The 12,629-nt window shown below is 45.4% G+C and overlaps 1 protein-coding gene across 3 annotated transcripts in view; it reads left to right on the forward strand.

Annotated features, from left to right (window-relative positions):
- Positions 1-12,629, forward strand: part of ACOT7 (acyl-CoA thioesterase 7) — a 146,698-nt gene that overhangs the window by 7,050 nt on the left and 127,019 nt on the right. The window contains exon 1 of one of the 3 annotated variants that reach the window (XM_031963727.1): positions 2,399-2,619. The exons of the other annotated variants lie outside the window; for them this stretch is intronic. Within the exon in view, the coding sequence (XP_031819587.1) occupies positions 2,501-2,619 (119 nt within the window). The 5' untranslated portion in view covers positions 2,399-2,500. Of the gene's footprint in view, positions 1-2,398; positions 2,620-12,629 lie in introns of those variants that run through there. 3 annotated transcript variants of the gene reach the window in all.

The following is a 12,629-nucleotide window of genomic DNA, read 5'->3' on the forward strand; positions in this document are numbered from 1 at the left end:
GCTCTCCAGAATGGCTGGATGTGTTCACAATTTCACCAACAATGTATCAGTGTCCCTGTTTTCCCACATCCCCTCCAACATTCTGCATTATCTTTCCCTGTCATTCTGGCCAATCTGACAGGTGTATAGTGGTATCTCAGAGTTGTCTTAATTTGGATTTCTCTGATTAATAGTGATTTGGAACACTCTTTCATATGAGTAGTAATAGTTTTAATTTCATCATCTGAAAATTGTCTGTTCATATCCTTTGACCATTTATCAATTGGAGAATGGCTTGATTTCTTATAAATTAGAGTCAATTCTCTATATATTTTGGAAATGAGGACTTTATCAGAACCTTTGACTGTAAAAATGTTTTCCAAGTTTATTGTTTCCCTTCTAATCTTGCCTGCATTAGTTTTGTTTGTACAAAAACTTTTCAATTTGATATAATCAAAATTTTCTATTTTGTGATCAGTAATGATCTCTAGTTCTTCTTTGGTCATAAATTCCTTCCTCTTCCACAGGTCTGTGAGGTAAACTATCCTATGCTCTTCCAATTTATTTATGTCCCATCTAAAATCTTAATAACCTTGTTTGGGGCATACTGGGCACAGTGGCTCGAGGCAGCCTCTGCCAGGAATACCACGTCAGGGCCTTTGGCACCCTGGCTGGCAGACTCTGGTAGCACTCGGCCTCCTGATGGTCTCGAAGACCCTCCGATGGGAAGAAGGCATGATTGTGCATAGGGAGAGGGTGTGTTCTCATGCGGAGCACCAGTAATTCAGGATACAAAGTTAAATACTATGGTTCAAGAGAAATCAAAGAATAGGAGAAGGAAACCAGACTTTGCTGTATTCTCACAGGGACCTAAGAAATGGAGGCTCCGAAATGTTAATGTAGTAAATAGTTATTAAATGTTCACTTTGTTCTGGGGAGAACGGGGGCCAGCCTGGAGTCCTGGGGTTCCAATGCTGTCTCTGACTTGTTCATACTAGTCACATAGTTTGTGACTATGTAAAGCTTTCAACCTCTTAATAGGAGAGGTAGGAGACTCAGTGGAGAGAGTGCTTGGGCCTAGAGGCAGGAAGACCTGAGATCAAATGGGGCTTCAGACAATTTATTAGCTATGTGACTTTAGGCAAATCATTTACCAAACTATTTGCCTCAGTTTTCTCATCTGTAAGATGGGAACAGTAATAACATCTATCTTCTGGGGATATTTGAGAAACTGGTGATAAACGAATTGTAAGGTGTTAAGCTTGGTGTCTGGTACATAGTAAATGTTATGTAAATTGTTAGCTACTGTTAGTGTCCTAGGCAATTCTCTTGAGACAATTTTTTTTCTCTTAAGACAATTTTTTTTTCCTGAGGCAATTGGGGTTAAGTGACTTGCCCAGGGTCACACAGCTAGGAAGTGTTAAGTGTATGAGACCAGATTTGAACTCAGGTCCTCCTGACTTCAGGGCTGGTGCTCTATCCACTGCTCCACCTGGCTGCCCCATTAAGACTATTAAGGTACAGGTAAAGTGCCCATCTATGTGAGTGGAGGGAATGTTCACTCTAGGAGTTCCCGACATTGAGGAAATCAGAGTTCTAGATTAACAAAAAACCTCCTAAGAATGTGAAGAGGCAGGCATTATCTCTATATTACAGATGAGAAAACTGAGCTTCAGGGCTTAATAGATTTGTTCAAAGTTAACAGATCTTGGCAGAATGTCTGTTTTATGCACAACTGAGACTTTTCGGGCCACTCTCCAAGTCGGGTGCCCTTAGAAGAACTTGTCCAGTGATAAGGGATTTCATGGAGTCATGACTGCTTGTGGCCTAGATCCTCCTGGCTAAGAGCCCGTTGTTTGTGAGGTGTGAGCTCCAGTAGGTCTCTGACATTATTAATCTTAGCTGGTATATGGCCCCAGAGACTGCCCTTGAGAGCCTCCACCTGTGTGGAGGCTCCCTTTCTCCCTCCCCCCCCCCCCCCCCATGCCCTGAGATTGGGGTATTTGCTTCTGCTTATTTGAGGGGTGGCTTTTAGCTCTTCTGGGCTTCTTGGACTGCTCACCATCTGTTTCTTAGAGGCCTTCTTCGGGCCTGGCCAGAGCCTGTGGGCGGGGTCCCTCACCCAAATTGCGCCCCTTGGTGGAGTTGCCAGAGCCAGGGTGGGATTTTTTTTTGCTGTATTTGCTTTGGAAGACCTTCCTGAGTGTGCTGGGAAGCTTCCCGGCCCACCTGAGGGGGAGCACGGTCGACACCTGCTGGCTGGATTGTGCTTCATCTCTGGGAGGAAGCTTGGGGATGGGGTGGGAGGGATCGGGGTGAGCCGGGGCGGTTGCTTTGTGGGCAGGCTCAGCCAAGGGCAGGCTCCTGGCTGCGAGGCCCTGGAGAAGAGCCTCCTGGCGGCCGCCTTGGCTGCTGTTTGGGGGAAGCAGGTCACCAGAGGAGAGGTGGGATTAGTTCCTGGCTAAGCTGCCTGGAGGGAGCTTAGTCCTCTCCCTGAGCATCTTGCTTGACTGAAGTCCCCATGAAGAAGGTGTCAGGCTGGGCCCTTGGCTTTCTGGCCTCAGTGAGCCGCAGAGCTTCTCTCAGGCCCCTGGCTGTCTGGACTGCTTCGGGGCCTTATAGGGAGACATGGAAACTGAGGTAAGTCCTGGCGTGAGGCTGGCCTGCGCCCATCCTGGGGTGACATGAGAAATGTAACTGTGGGGCACTTCGGGGCCCAGGACAGGCTTTTACAGCAAAATGAGACCGAGGGCGCGAGTATGGACTCATCCAGTTCGGCCTTCGGCTCTCTGTGGGACCGCACGCAGAGACATACTCGTCTGGGTCTCGTCTTGGGGTGACACTCCATCATGGCTTGTTTTCTGGGGCTGGCCCTGTTTCCAGGCCTTTGTAAGCTTCATTACCAAGTGAGTTTACTCTTGGTCCCATTGCCAGATCGTTGTGAGCGGCTGTGCCTCATGGCTAGTTGGGGAGGGAGGTTCTGCTGCTGACACCTGTTAGTGGGCACCTTCCTCACCTCCTTGATATCATCCCTGGTCTGGAAGGGCTCCCAGCCTCCTCTTCTGGCTGTTTTTGGCCCGGAAGGGAGCAGGGAGACCCTTCCCAAATGGCTTCCCTGGGGTCTTTCCCCTTGGCTTAGTTTTCTTGGTCTCCACCCTTCACCCTCCTCTCTAGTTTCCTCTTTGGAAGTTGCTCAAGGGATAAAAATGAAGAGCCCATCTGGTTCTTACTCAATCTGCTTGCGAAGGTAACGTTGACTAGTGCTTGGCAGAAGCGCTGCTCTGCCACTGCCTTTGGCCCTCCAGCACCCCGCATGGTCCCTATTACACAAAATGGGAGCCAGGCTCTTCCCTCGTTTCCCTCCCAGTTCCCCTTGTGGCCTGAGAGTGGGTGCCCTGTTGGCCCTCCAGCTGGCGATGGGCACTTAGCCCTGGGTTTCCAAGGTTGGTGGAGCATGGCTTCTTTGGGCATCTTCCCTCTGATTCACACCATCCATCATGCAGACACCCCCAAGGGCTCTTGCTACCCGAAAGCCTCCAGAAGGAGAACGTGAGAGGTTGTTGTAGGAAGGAGAGACTTTGTTCTTTCATTACCTTCTCTTCCAAGAACATCAATGGTTAATTTTTCCTTTGTTGTGTGGTGAGATGCGTGTTCTCACCTCACCCCTCCTTGTGGGAAGAATTGAAGGAGGAAGTGCAGGAAGTACATATGGAGAGTGCATGTATGTGTATGGAGGGGGCTGGTAAGTCCTGGAATTAATTGGCTTGGCAGTGGGAGGCAGCGATGGCTGGTTCCGGCAGGAGCCCTTTGGAGCCGGGCAACTCATCCTGCAGGTTGTTTGGGTGCGAGCAGCAGCAGCAGCTCGGAGCTGCCCGGTCTCCTACAGACCTAGGCTGATGGGAAGAAAGGCCTTGGGCCCCTGAGGGAGAGTGCCTGTTAGATTTTCTGGGGCCCATGGGTGTTGGACTTGGAGGCAGGAAGGCCCACGAGTTCCCAGCCGACCTCGGGCCGCGCACTAGATGAGCATTGTGAACAACTCGCTGCATCTGTTGGCCCCAGTGTGCTCTCCTCAAAAATGGGCCCAGTCATGGCACCTGGGTGAGAATCACCTGAAGCGAGATTTGTCAAGTGCTTTAGCACTCGGCCTGGCACCTGAGGAGGTGCTTTAATGCATGCTTTTTTCCTTTCCCACCCGTTCTGTATGTGGAGAAGGCTGAAGTCGAAATTGTGAGAAAATAAAGGGATGACTGCTATTTAGCCTTTTTTTCCCCCATTCCTCCCTCCCCTTTCACCATTATCACCCTTAGGATTGTCTGATGGCTACCAAGAAACATGTCATGTTTTTGATAGCCTGGAGGAAAATATTAGAAAAAAATCAAATTGTGCCTTTGACTGTCAGGGGGCACTACTGTAATGCCACAAAGAGATTTCTGGGTGTTGGTCAGTGTGCTCTCTGATAGTGACCAATGGTCCCCAGGGCTCCCCAATTGTTCAGGAAAAGTCTGGTGCCTTGTGGGCACTTGGGCCTTCCTAAGCTTGCTGCTTTTGCAAAAAGAGTACAGATGAACTGCAGAAAATGTATCAAATGGGGACTTTATACCTGAGGAAAGGGATGGCCGCCACCATCCTTTTTTTTAAAATTTTACTAAAAGAGTTTTCTGAATTGACATCTTTTTACATATCACCTTTATCATCTCCTCTCTTCCAGAGGGGAACAAAGTCCCATTCAGCTCAATCATCTGAGGGTGTCAACCGTATTTGGCAGTGTCCACAGTTACAGATCACCCCCTCCCTATGCAGAGGTGGAGGGAAGGAGGGAGACAGGCAGGCAGGGAGGTGCAGTCCCATTAATCTTCCTTCACAGCCAAAATCAGTGATCAGTGCCAGGTTTTTTTTTTTTTTTTATTTGTAAAATTCTTTCCATTTCGTTTATTGTCATCATTTAAAATCTATATAAATCTACGTGTCCATTTCTCTATTCAGAAACAGTTCTTTTTATGCAGATTGTCTCCCCCTCTCCCTACTCCAGCAGGATGGGCTCCAGCTACCAGCAGACCATACCATAGGCTGGGGCTCCGACAGCAGCAACAGCAGCAGTGGTGCAGCTCCAAGCTGGGGGAGGGGGGGTCTGCTTGGGACCTTGAAGCTGCTCTAGGGGCCCCGGGCACTGAAGCTACTTGGGCTGTGGATATAGAGAGAGGGTGGCCATGGACATCACCGGCTCACATAAGTGAGAATTGCATGAGTGTATATGCTCCTAGACACACATGTATATCTGTAAGAGCAGACCTTGTTCCTTCCTGTTCCAGGAAGACATCGATTTCTAAACTCATTGCCAGTACTTCCCCCATGAAGGCTTGAAGAAGATGCAGCACATAAAGTAAATAGAGAATGCGTGTGTTGTGTATATATATAAAGTATATACGTATATAAAACATATACATATTTCTACATATATATTGCCCTAGTTCTGTCACTTCTGCTCGGCTTTTGGAGCTTTTCTGTATTCTTGGCATTTGCCATGTCCCAGTGCACTAACAATTCCGGACATTCACAGCTCACTATTTGTGTAGCCGTTCCCCAGTTCATGGGCGTTCACTCAGTTTCCTCCTCTTGGTTACCTTGGAAACGCCTGCTTTGGATCTTTTGTGGGACCGCTTAGGGTGAATGTCATCTTGGGTCAGTTTGATGACTGATGGTAGTCGCATCCCAGAATTGCTTTTAGCTCTTGGCTGTCTGGCACAAGGGAAGGACTCCTCGGCCTTGCATGGGATCTCTTGCCAGGTATTGCTTGTGGGGTTTTGGCCAACTCTCTATTCTCTGTCAGGAGGGCCAGCCGGGGTGGCCTCCAAGGTCCCTCTGAGCTCAGATGGCGGCTGAGTGCCAGTGGATTGAGCGCTGCCGCACACTTGGAGTCAGGAAGGCCTGAGGTTGAATCCTGCCTTATATGCTGGTAAAGTCCCTTCTCTGCCTCAATTTATTCATCTGTAAAATGGAAATAATAATAGCCCGTACTTCTCAGGGTTATGAATTTAAAATATGATGTATGTAAGTGTCAAAATATTTTGGAGATAACCCTATTTCCCAGAGCTCAGGCCCAGCAAGCAGGCTGTGCCCTGAATTTGGCAAATCAATAATCCCCTGTGCCCTGTAATGGTCTCCCCGCTCTGGCAAAGTGTCACTAAGGAATTTTGCTCCCCTTATTTCCCATTATATGTTCACAAAACCTGTGCCTTGTCACTGATAGGGATCATCCTGTTCTGGCACAGCACTCTGGTTCTGTGTCCCACAGGGGGGCCACCCCCCCCCCAAGATTTGAGAAAACGATTGTTTCCACAGCACCCAAAAGGCCTGTATTGTCTCAAGAAATGCTAATATCCATGAGAACTATCTGAAGATCTCAGGATGATTCTGTGTTATGTGCCAGCCCCTTTCATACAAGTGGGTGTGTAGAGGGAGTGGGATGGAGTGTGTGTAGATTAATGGAAAAATGATAAAGAGGGAGGGAATGGGGGGGGGAGAGGGGAGCCACAAGGGTGTTTAGATCAGTGGGAGTGGGTTTGTGAGGTTTTTGTGCTTTTTTAGGACTAGATGAAAAAGAGATTCTTTGCTTGCCTCAATTGCTACCTAGCCTTCATTACTGACCTTGGCTTAAAAGGCCCCACTGTATCCAGGGCCATCCCTGGTCTTCCTGATCTATTTCTGGTCACTGGGCCCAGATGGCTCTGGAGGGGAAAGGGGAGGTAGGTGACCTTGCTCAGCCCTCCCTCTCTGAAATCCAGCTCACATGCGTGTCATGGGATCACCTCCCTCATGTCATGGTGGTTCTCGAGAATGAAACACAAAGAACAAATATCAAGGCAAATTGACAGGTAAAAATAAAGTAGAAGAGTTAGCAGGGATTGGATAGAAGATGGATACAAACGGTAATCATTGATCTTAGACAAAATCAAACTTAAAAATTCAATCAAGGGAAATGACACATCAGTCATTAATATGGTTTTACACGTGTGTATCCACATGAATGTACATATGTAGATATATGTGTGTGCATTTATATGTATGTGTGTATGTACATATATCTACCTGCTTAATAAATATATCCATGCTTATTTGTAGCCTGCTTGGGGGAAGTGGGGAGGTCGGGGGGGGGGGGGGGGGGGGGGGGGGGGGGGGTGAAGAAAGGAGGAAAAGATAATTTTTTTAAAAAGGAGAGGGGGAAAAAAATAAAAGTACAGAGAACAAAAGAAAAACCTATAAGGAAGCAAAGAAAAGATGGACAATCATGAATAAAATGTCTTCTATTAAATATTTTCTTGAAATAGAAATTTACATATTTTGAATCCTTCCTGGTAGTCTTCTGGGCACATGACAATTTTTTTTCCTCTCTATTTAAAAAAATTTTTTTTTTTTGCATCTGAGTTTTAAATAAATACTTAAAGAACTTAAAATTCTGTATTTTAGTAATGATTATTAAAACCTATGAATCTATGATGAGGAAAGTTGTTAGCAGTGACTAGTTGCTGCCTGACCTGGTGTTTCCCTCAGCCTGCTTGACTTGAAATCTCCCAGCTGGAAAGGCCTTTAGAATTGCTCCCCTTGTTTTGAGAACTTTAGACATTAGGGAGATCATTTAAATATTTACAATTGCTGATGTGAAAAAAAATCAGTAGGTAAATACTATTTAATCTCTGAATCTTCTTTGCCAGTTTGGCTGGTCCATCTGTCCTTGTGCTTGTTTCAACATTGAAAAATGATCAGTTTGAATCTTATTTCTCTGCTTTGATTGGTTTTAAATCTGTCCTGTCATATTTCTTCATATTCTTTCATTGTCCTCCTTAATTGCATCGGAACACTCAGTTATATTAGGCCACCACAATTGACTCAGTTTTTCTTTTATTTAATGGGACTTAGAAGCAACTGAGGTCAGCTTGTATTTGAACACGCACCCCCTTTCAAAGACTGCAGCACGTGGTCTACCCATTGCCTTTGAAGCAGAGGAGAGTTTGTGTGTGTGTATGTGTGTGTGTGTTTCTGTGAGAGTGTTAATGTGTGTATATATATGTATATGTGAGTATAAATGTATATGTGTGTGAGGGTATGTGTATATCCATGTATATGAGTGCCTGTGTATGTATCTATGTGTATGGGTACTCGCAGATGTTTGTGTATCTATGCAGGTGCAGCTATTATTTCTAGAGATGGCCTATTCCCTGGGATGGGGCTCTTTGTTAGAACCTTTCCCAGCCCAGATTGGCTCTTCACTCAGTTCAGCCCCAGGACACCCAAGAGCTCAGTGCATCTGAATGGGCCGGTTGGCTCTCCAAAGAGTTCTAGCCTTTCTTTGCCTTGTGAACTGCACATACAAATACGCTGGATTTTCTCTTCCTTTCCTAAAGGAAAGTTCCTAAAACTTTTTTTGGCTAATTTTTTCCCATGTCTCACAGAAAGGAAAAGTGACAGGGCCAGTGTCCTGGTAGGACAGTTAGTGGTAGGGCTAGGGCCAGATCTGATTCAAGAATTCAACCAAAAATGTTTAAAGTATGCAACACAGACTTCTGGGAATGCTAAGTTGTGCTTGCCCCACCCCATGACTTCTGACTTGGACACCAATAAGTGAACTCTATGGCAAGCGCCTCCTGGGGCTGAATCCTTCCAGGGGCATTTCTAGCCTAAACAGGCCTAAAGCAGAAGCCTTGTCCCCAAGCCGTTCTCTGAAGGGCACTGGCACCCTGACTCGGGCAAGCTTAGTCTCCTCTCCACCTGCCCAGTTCTTTCTCCATATCGCTCTTCTCTTTCTCTGTCACGGGGCCACCATTTTAGTTCAGTTTTCACCTTGAATGGTTGTCATGGTTTTTAATTTTTGACAGCCAAGCCCATGGGCTTTCCTGCCCAGGCCACCCTCCCTGCGGCTGTTTCCCAGATCTGACCATTTTATTCCATGACTCATAGACTCTGGTGACTCCTTGTCGAATTCCTTGGGTTGGCTTTTAAAACTCCCTTTTGCAGTCTTATGGTCTTTCTACAATGGCTCCATCTCCTTTCCTTGTGCCTTTGCTCCAGGGTTGGGATTCTCCCTTTCAGAGAAGGAATCCCTGAAGGTTTTTTAGAAGGAGCTCAGTGCATATCTGTGCTTTAGGAAGATCATTTTATTAGCAGTGTGAGGAAGAAAGGCATTGAATTGGAGGGAGACCAATCAGAGGTCTATTATTCTAGTCCAGGGGAGTTCTGTGGATTTGAACTGGAATTCCCGGGTCTTTCCGAGGAAAGCTGGGGACCATTCAGTTGGCTTGAGTGAAGATGAGGTTGCCCATGGCTGACATGGAAATGGTTTTTGTGACTGTACACGTACACTCTTCTATATCAAATGGTTTGCCTTTTCAAGTTGGGGGAGGGCATGGAGAGGATTTGGCACTCAAAACTAAAAGAAAAAATTAAAATTTTTTGTTTTACATGTCATTGAGGAAAAAAGTGAAATTAAGAAAATGATGGTGTGTGCTTAAGTGATGAGAGTGGAGGGGACTCCCTAGCTCTTGCCTTCTTGGCTTCCAGATACCTCAACTGCCAAAGCCCCGCAAGTGACTAGCTCTGTCTGCCTCCTGGGTATTCGAGGCCTATACTGGAACCTCTCATGACTCATTCCTCAATAGTTAGCTCCTACCCATCCTCATCCCCATCCCCATGATACTGAACCCAAAGACTACCCACCCCCATCTCCCCTGATTCCCATCCTCTTCAGCCCGACCTCCTTGCCACCCTCAGTGTTGCTCCAGAGAAGCCCCTTCATTGTGCACTCTGGACCTCGTAATCCATAACAGACAAAGTCTGTCTTATGTTGCTTGGCCCTGCTGCTTTGTCCATGTGACTAGCATTCAGAGATCCATTCTCCCAGGTGTCACCACGAGGCTTTCCAATACTGGCTGTATATATTTATACAAACTCAGTTTAATTCTTCTTGCAATTCCTTGCCACATCTAGATTCTCCCTTGGTCTGTGGGGTGCACATCCTCCTCCTCTCCCCCCTACCCCGCTACCGTCTTCTCAGGGTCTGGCACCCAGCCTTTCTCCCCTCCTCCCTGACTCTGGCCTTCTGATGGGTAGACTTGAACAGGCACTTTGCTAATCCCTCAAACACCCTGATTGATCAGCTTTTCTTCCCTGCTCCATCCACCTTAGCTCTGTAGAGGAAGGCTGACCCTGGACCTTGTCATCAGCCATTCATAAATTCCTTTATCTGGTCATACTTACCTTCTCTCCTGTGCCTTTCTCCTCCTACACCTGCTCCCTGTCCTCATTATGGTGTCTCTTTATTCTTCCACTCTTCAGGTCTGTCCCAGGCTGCCATCTTTATTTTGGAGTTAATTTCTTCCCTTCCCAGACTTGGCCCTATTTACTGGTTCCTTCTCAGCTTCCCCCAACATAACCATTCTTAAAAATTCTTGACTTGATCTGACTGTGCTTGAAAACTTTTGTCCTGTATTTCTTCTCTCCTTCTTGGCTAAACTCAGAAAGCCAGCTACACGAGGGGCTTCCACTTAATCTCCACTTGTGTGCTTCCAAACCCGCTGCATTCTAGTCTTGTCAGCCAACTACAACCACATTCTCTAAGTGTTGCCAAATCTAATGGCCTTTTCTCATTCTCTCTGCAGCTTTTAACACTGTTGACTGCTCCTAGATCCTCCTCCCTTTCTAAGATTTGGTGACTGCTTTCTTTACTGTCTGTACCTTCTCAGTCTCTTGGGGCACTTTTATTCACGCCCTTATCATTAACTGAGGGTCCTCCAAAGACTTATCCTGGGCCCTTTGGTACTCCAGTTTCCAGTACACCTCATTGACACCCAGTTGTCCCCATTTCCAGTCCATTGCCTGATCTTATTTCTTTTGCCAAAACATCCTTCCCTTAGGCCATTCCACACAGGCCCCAAACTAGCTCAGGCTTATTGTCATCACCTCCTTTGTACAGTTGCTATAATTAATAATTGTGCACTGCATTCAGCCTCTTCTGTTGAAGTTGCCCAAGCAACTTTTCTTAGAGCACAGGTCCTACCATAGCATCCTCCTACTTGTCAGTGGCTTGGTGTTTGTACTTCACACTCTGACCCCTGTTTTTTTTTTTTTTTTTTTTTTCTTTCTTGCCCCCTGAAGCAATTGGGATTAAGTGACAGGGTCACATAGCTAGGAAGTGTTAATTGTCTAAGGCCTGATTTGAACTCAGGTCCTCCTGACTTAAGGGCTGGTGCTCCATCCATTGGGTGACCCCTTTCTTTTTACACATTAATCCCCCTAAATACTCTGGTCCAGGTCCATTTGCTGTTACTTCTCCCCGTTTCTGTCTCTTTTGTATGTTTCTCAGGCCTTGGATACTTTCTGTCATCACTTCATCTCTTAGAATTCCTGATGTCCTTTAAGACTTAGCTTAGGTGCTACTTCCTGTGGGATTCTTTATCTCTTTCCCCTAATTCCCCTCATCCTCCAAATCTGCCAAAGCCACTCCCAGATTGGTAATCTTGTAGCATTGATTTGTTTTATCTTTTATTGTTTTTAATTTTATTATAAAGTTTTTTATTTTTAGAACTTAAGCATATAGTTTTCATCATGCACCCTTGTAAAACTTTGGGTTCCAAGTTGTGTTTTTTTTTTTTTCTCCCTCTCTTTCCCCCACTCATTCTCCTAGATGGGAAGTAATCCAGTATATGTTAAACATGTGCATTCTTCTATACAGTTATGCTGCACATGAAAAATCCGATCAAAAAGGGAAAAGAAATGAGAAAACAAAATACAAGCAAACAACAAAAAGAGTGAAAATGCTATATTATGGTCCACATTCAGTTCCCACAGGCCTCTCTCTGGATGTAGATGATTTTCTTCATCATAAGACCATTGGAACTGGTTTGAATGATCTCATTGTTGAAGAGAGCCATGTCCATCAGAATCGATCATTGTATAATCTTGTTGAAGTATATGATGATCTCCTGGTTCTGCTCATTTCACTCAGCATCAGTTCATGTAAGTCTCTTCAACCCTTTCTGTATTCATCCTGCTGGTCATTTCTTACAAAACAATAATATTCCATAATATTATATTATATTATATATATGCCATAATATATGCCACAATTTATTCAGCCATTCTCCAATTGATGGGTATCCATTCAATTTCCATTTTTTTGCCACTATGAAAAGGGCTGCCACAAACATTTTTGCACATGTAGGTCCTTTTTTCTTCTTTAAGATCTCTTTGGGATACAGGTCCAGTAGTGACACTGCTGGATCAAAGGGTATGCAGTTTGATAGCCCTTTGAGCATAGTTCCAAATTGCTCTTTAGAATAGTTGGGTCAGTTTACAGTTCCACCGATAATGTATTGGTGTCCCAGTTTTCCCAGATCCCCTCTGACATTAATCTTTTCTTGTCATCAAGAGGCGTAGAGTGGTACCTCAGAATTGTCTTAATTTGCATTTTTCTGATCAATAGGGATTTAGAACATTTTTTCATATGACTAGAAATGATTTTAATTTCTTCATCTGAAAGTTTTCTGTTTATATCCTTTGACTGTTAGTTGGTGAATGGCTTGTGTTCTTATAAATTTTCTCTCTATTTTATTTTATTTGCTGAGACAATTAGGGTTAAGTGACTTGCCCAGGGTCACAGA

This window comes from Sarcophilus harrisii, chromosome 3 (assembly GCF_902635505.1).
Source record: "Sarcophilus harrisii chromosome 3, mSarHar1.11, whole genome shotgun sequence".
NCBI lineage: Eukaryota > Metazoa > Chordata > Mammalia > Dasyuromorphia > Dasyuridae > Sarcophilus > Sarcophilus harrisii.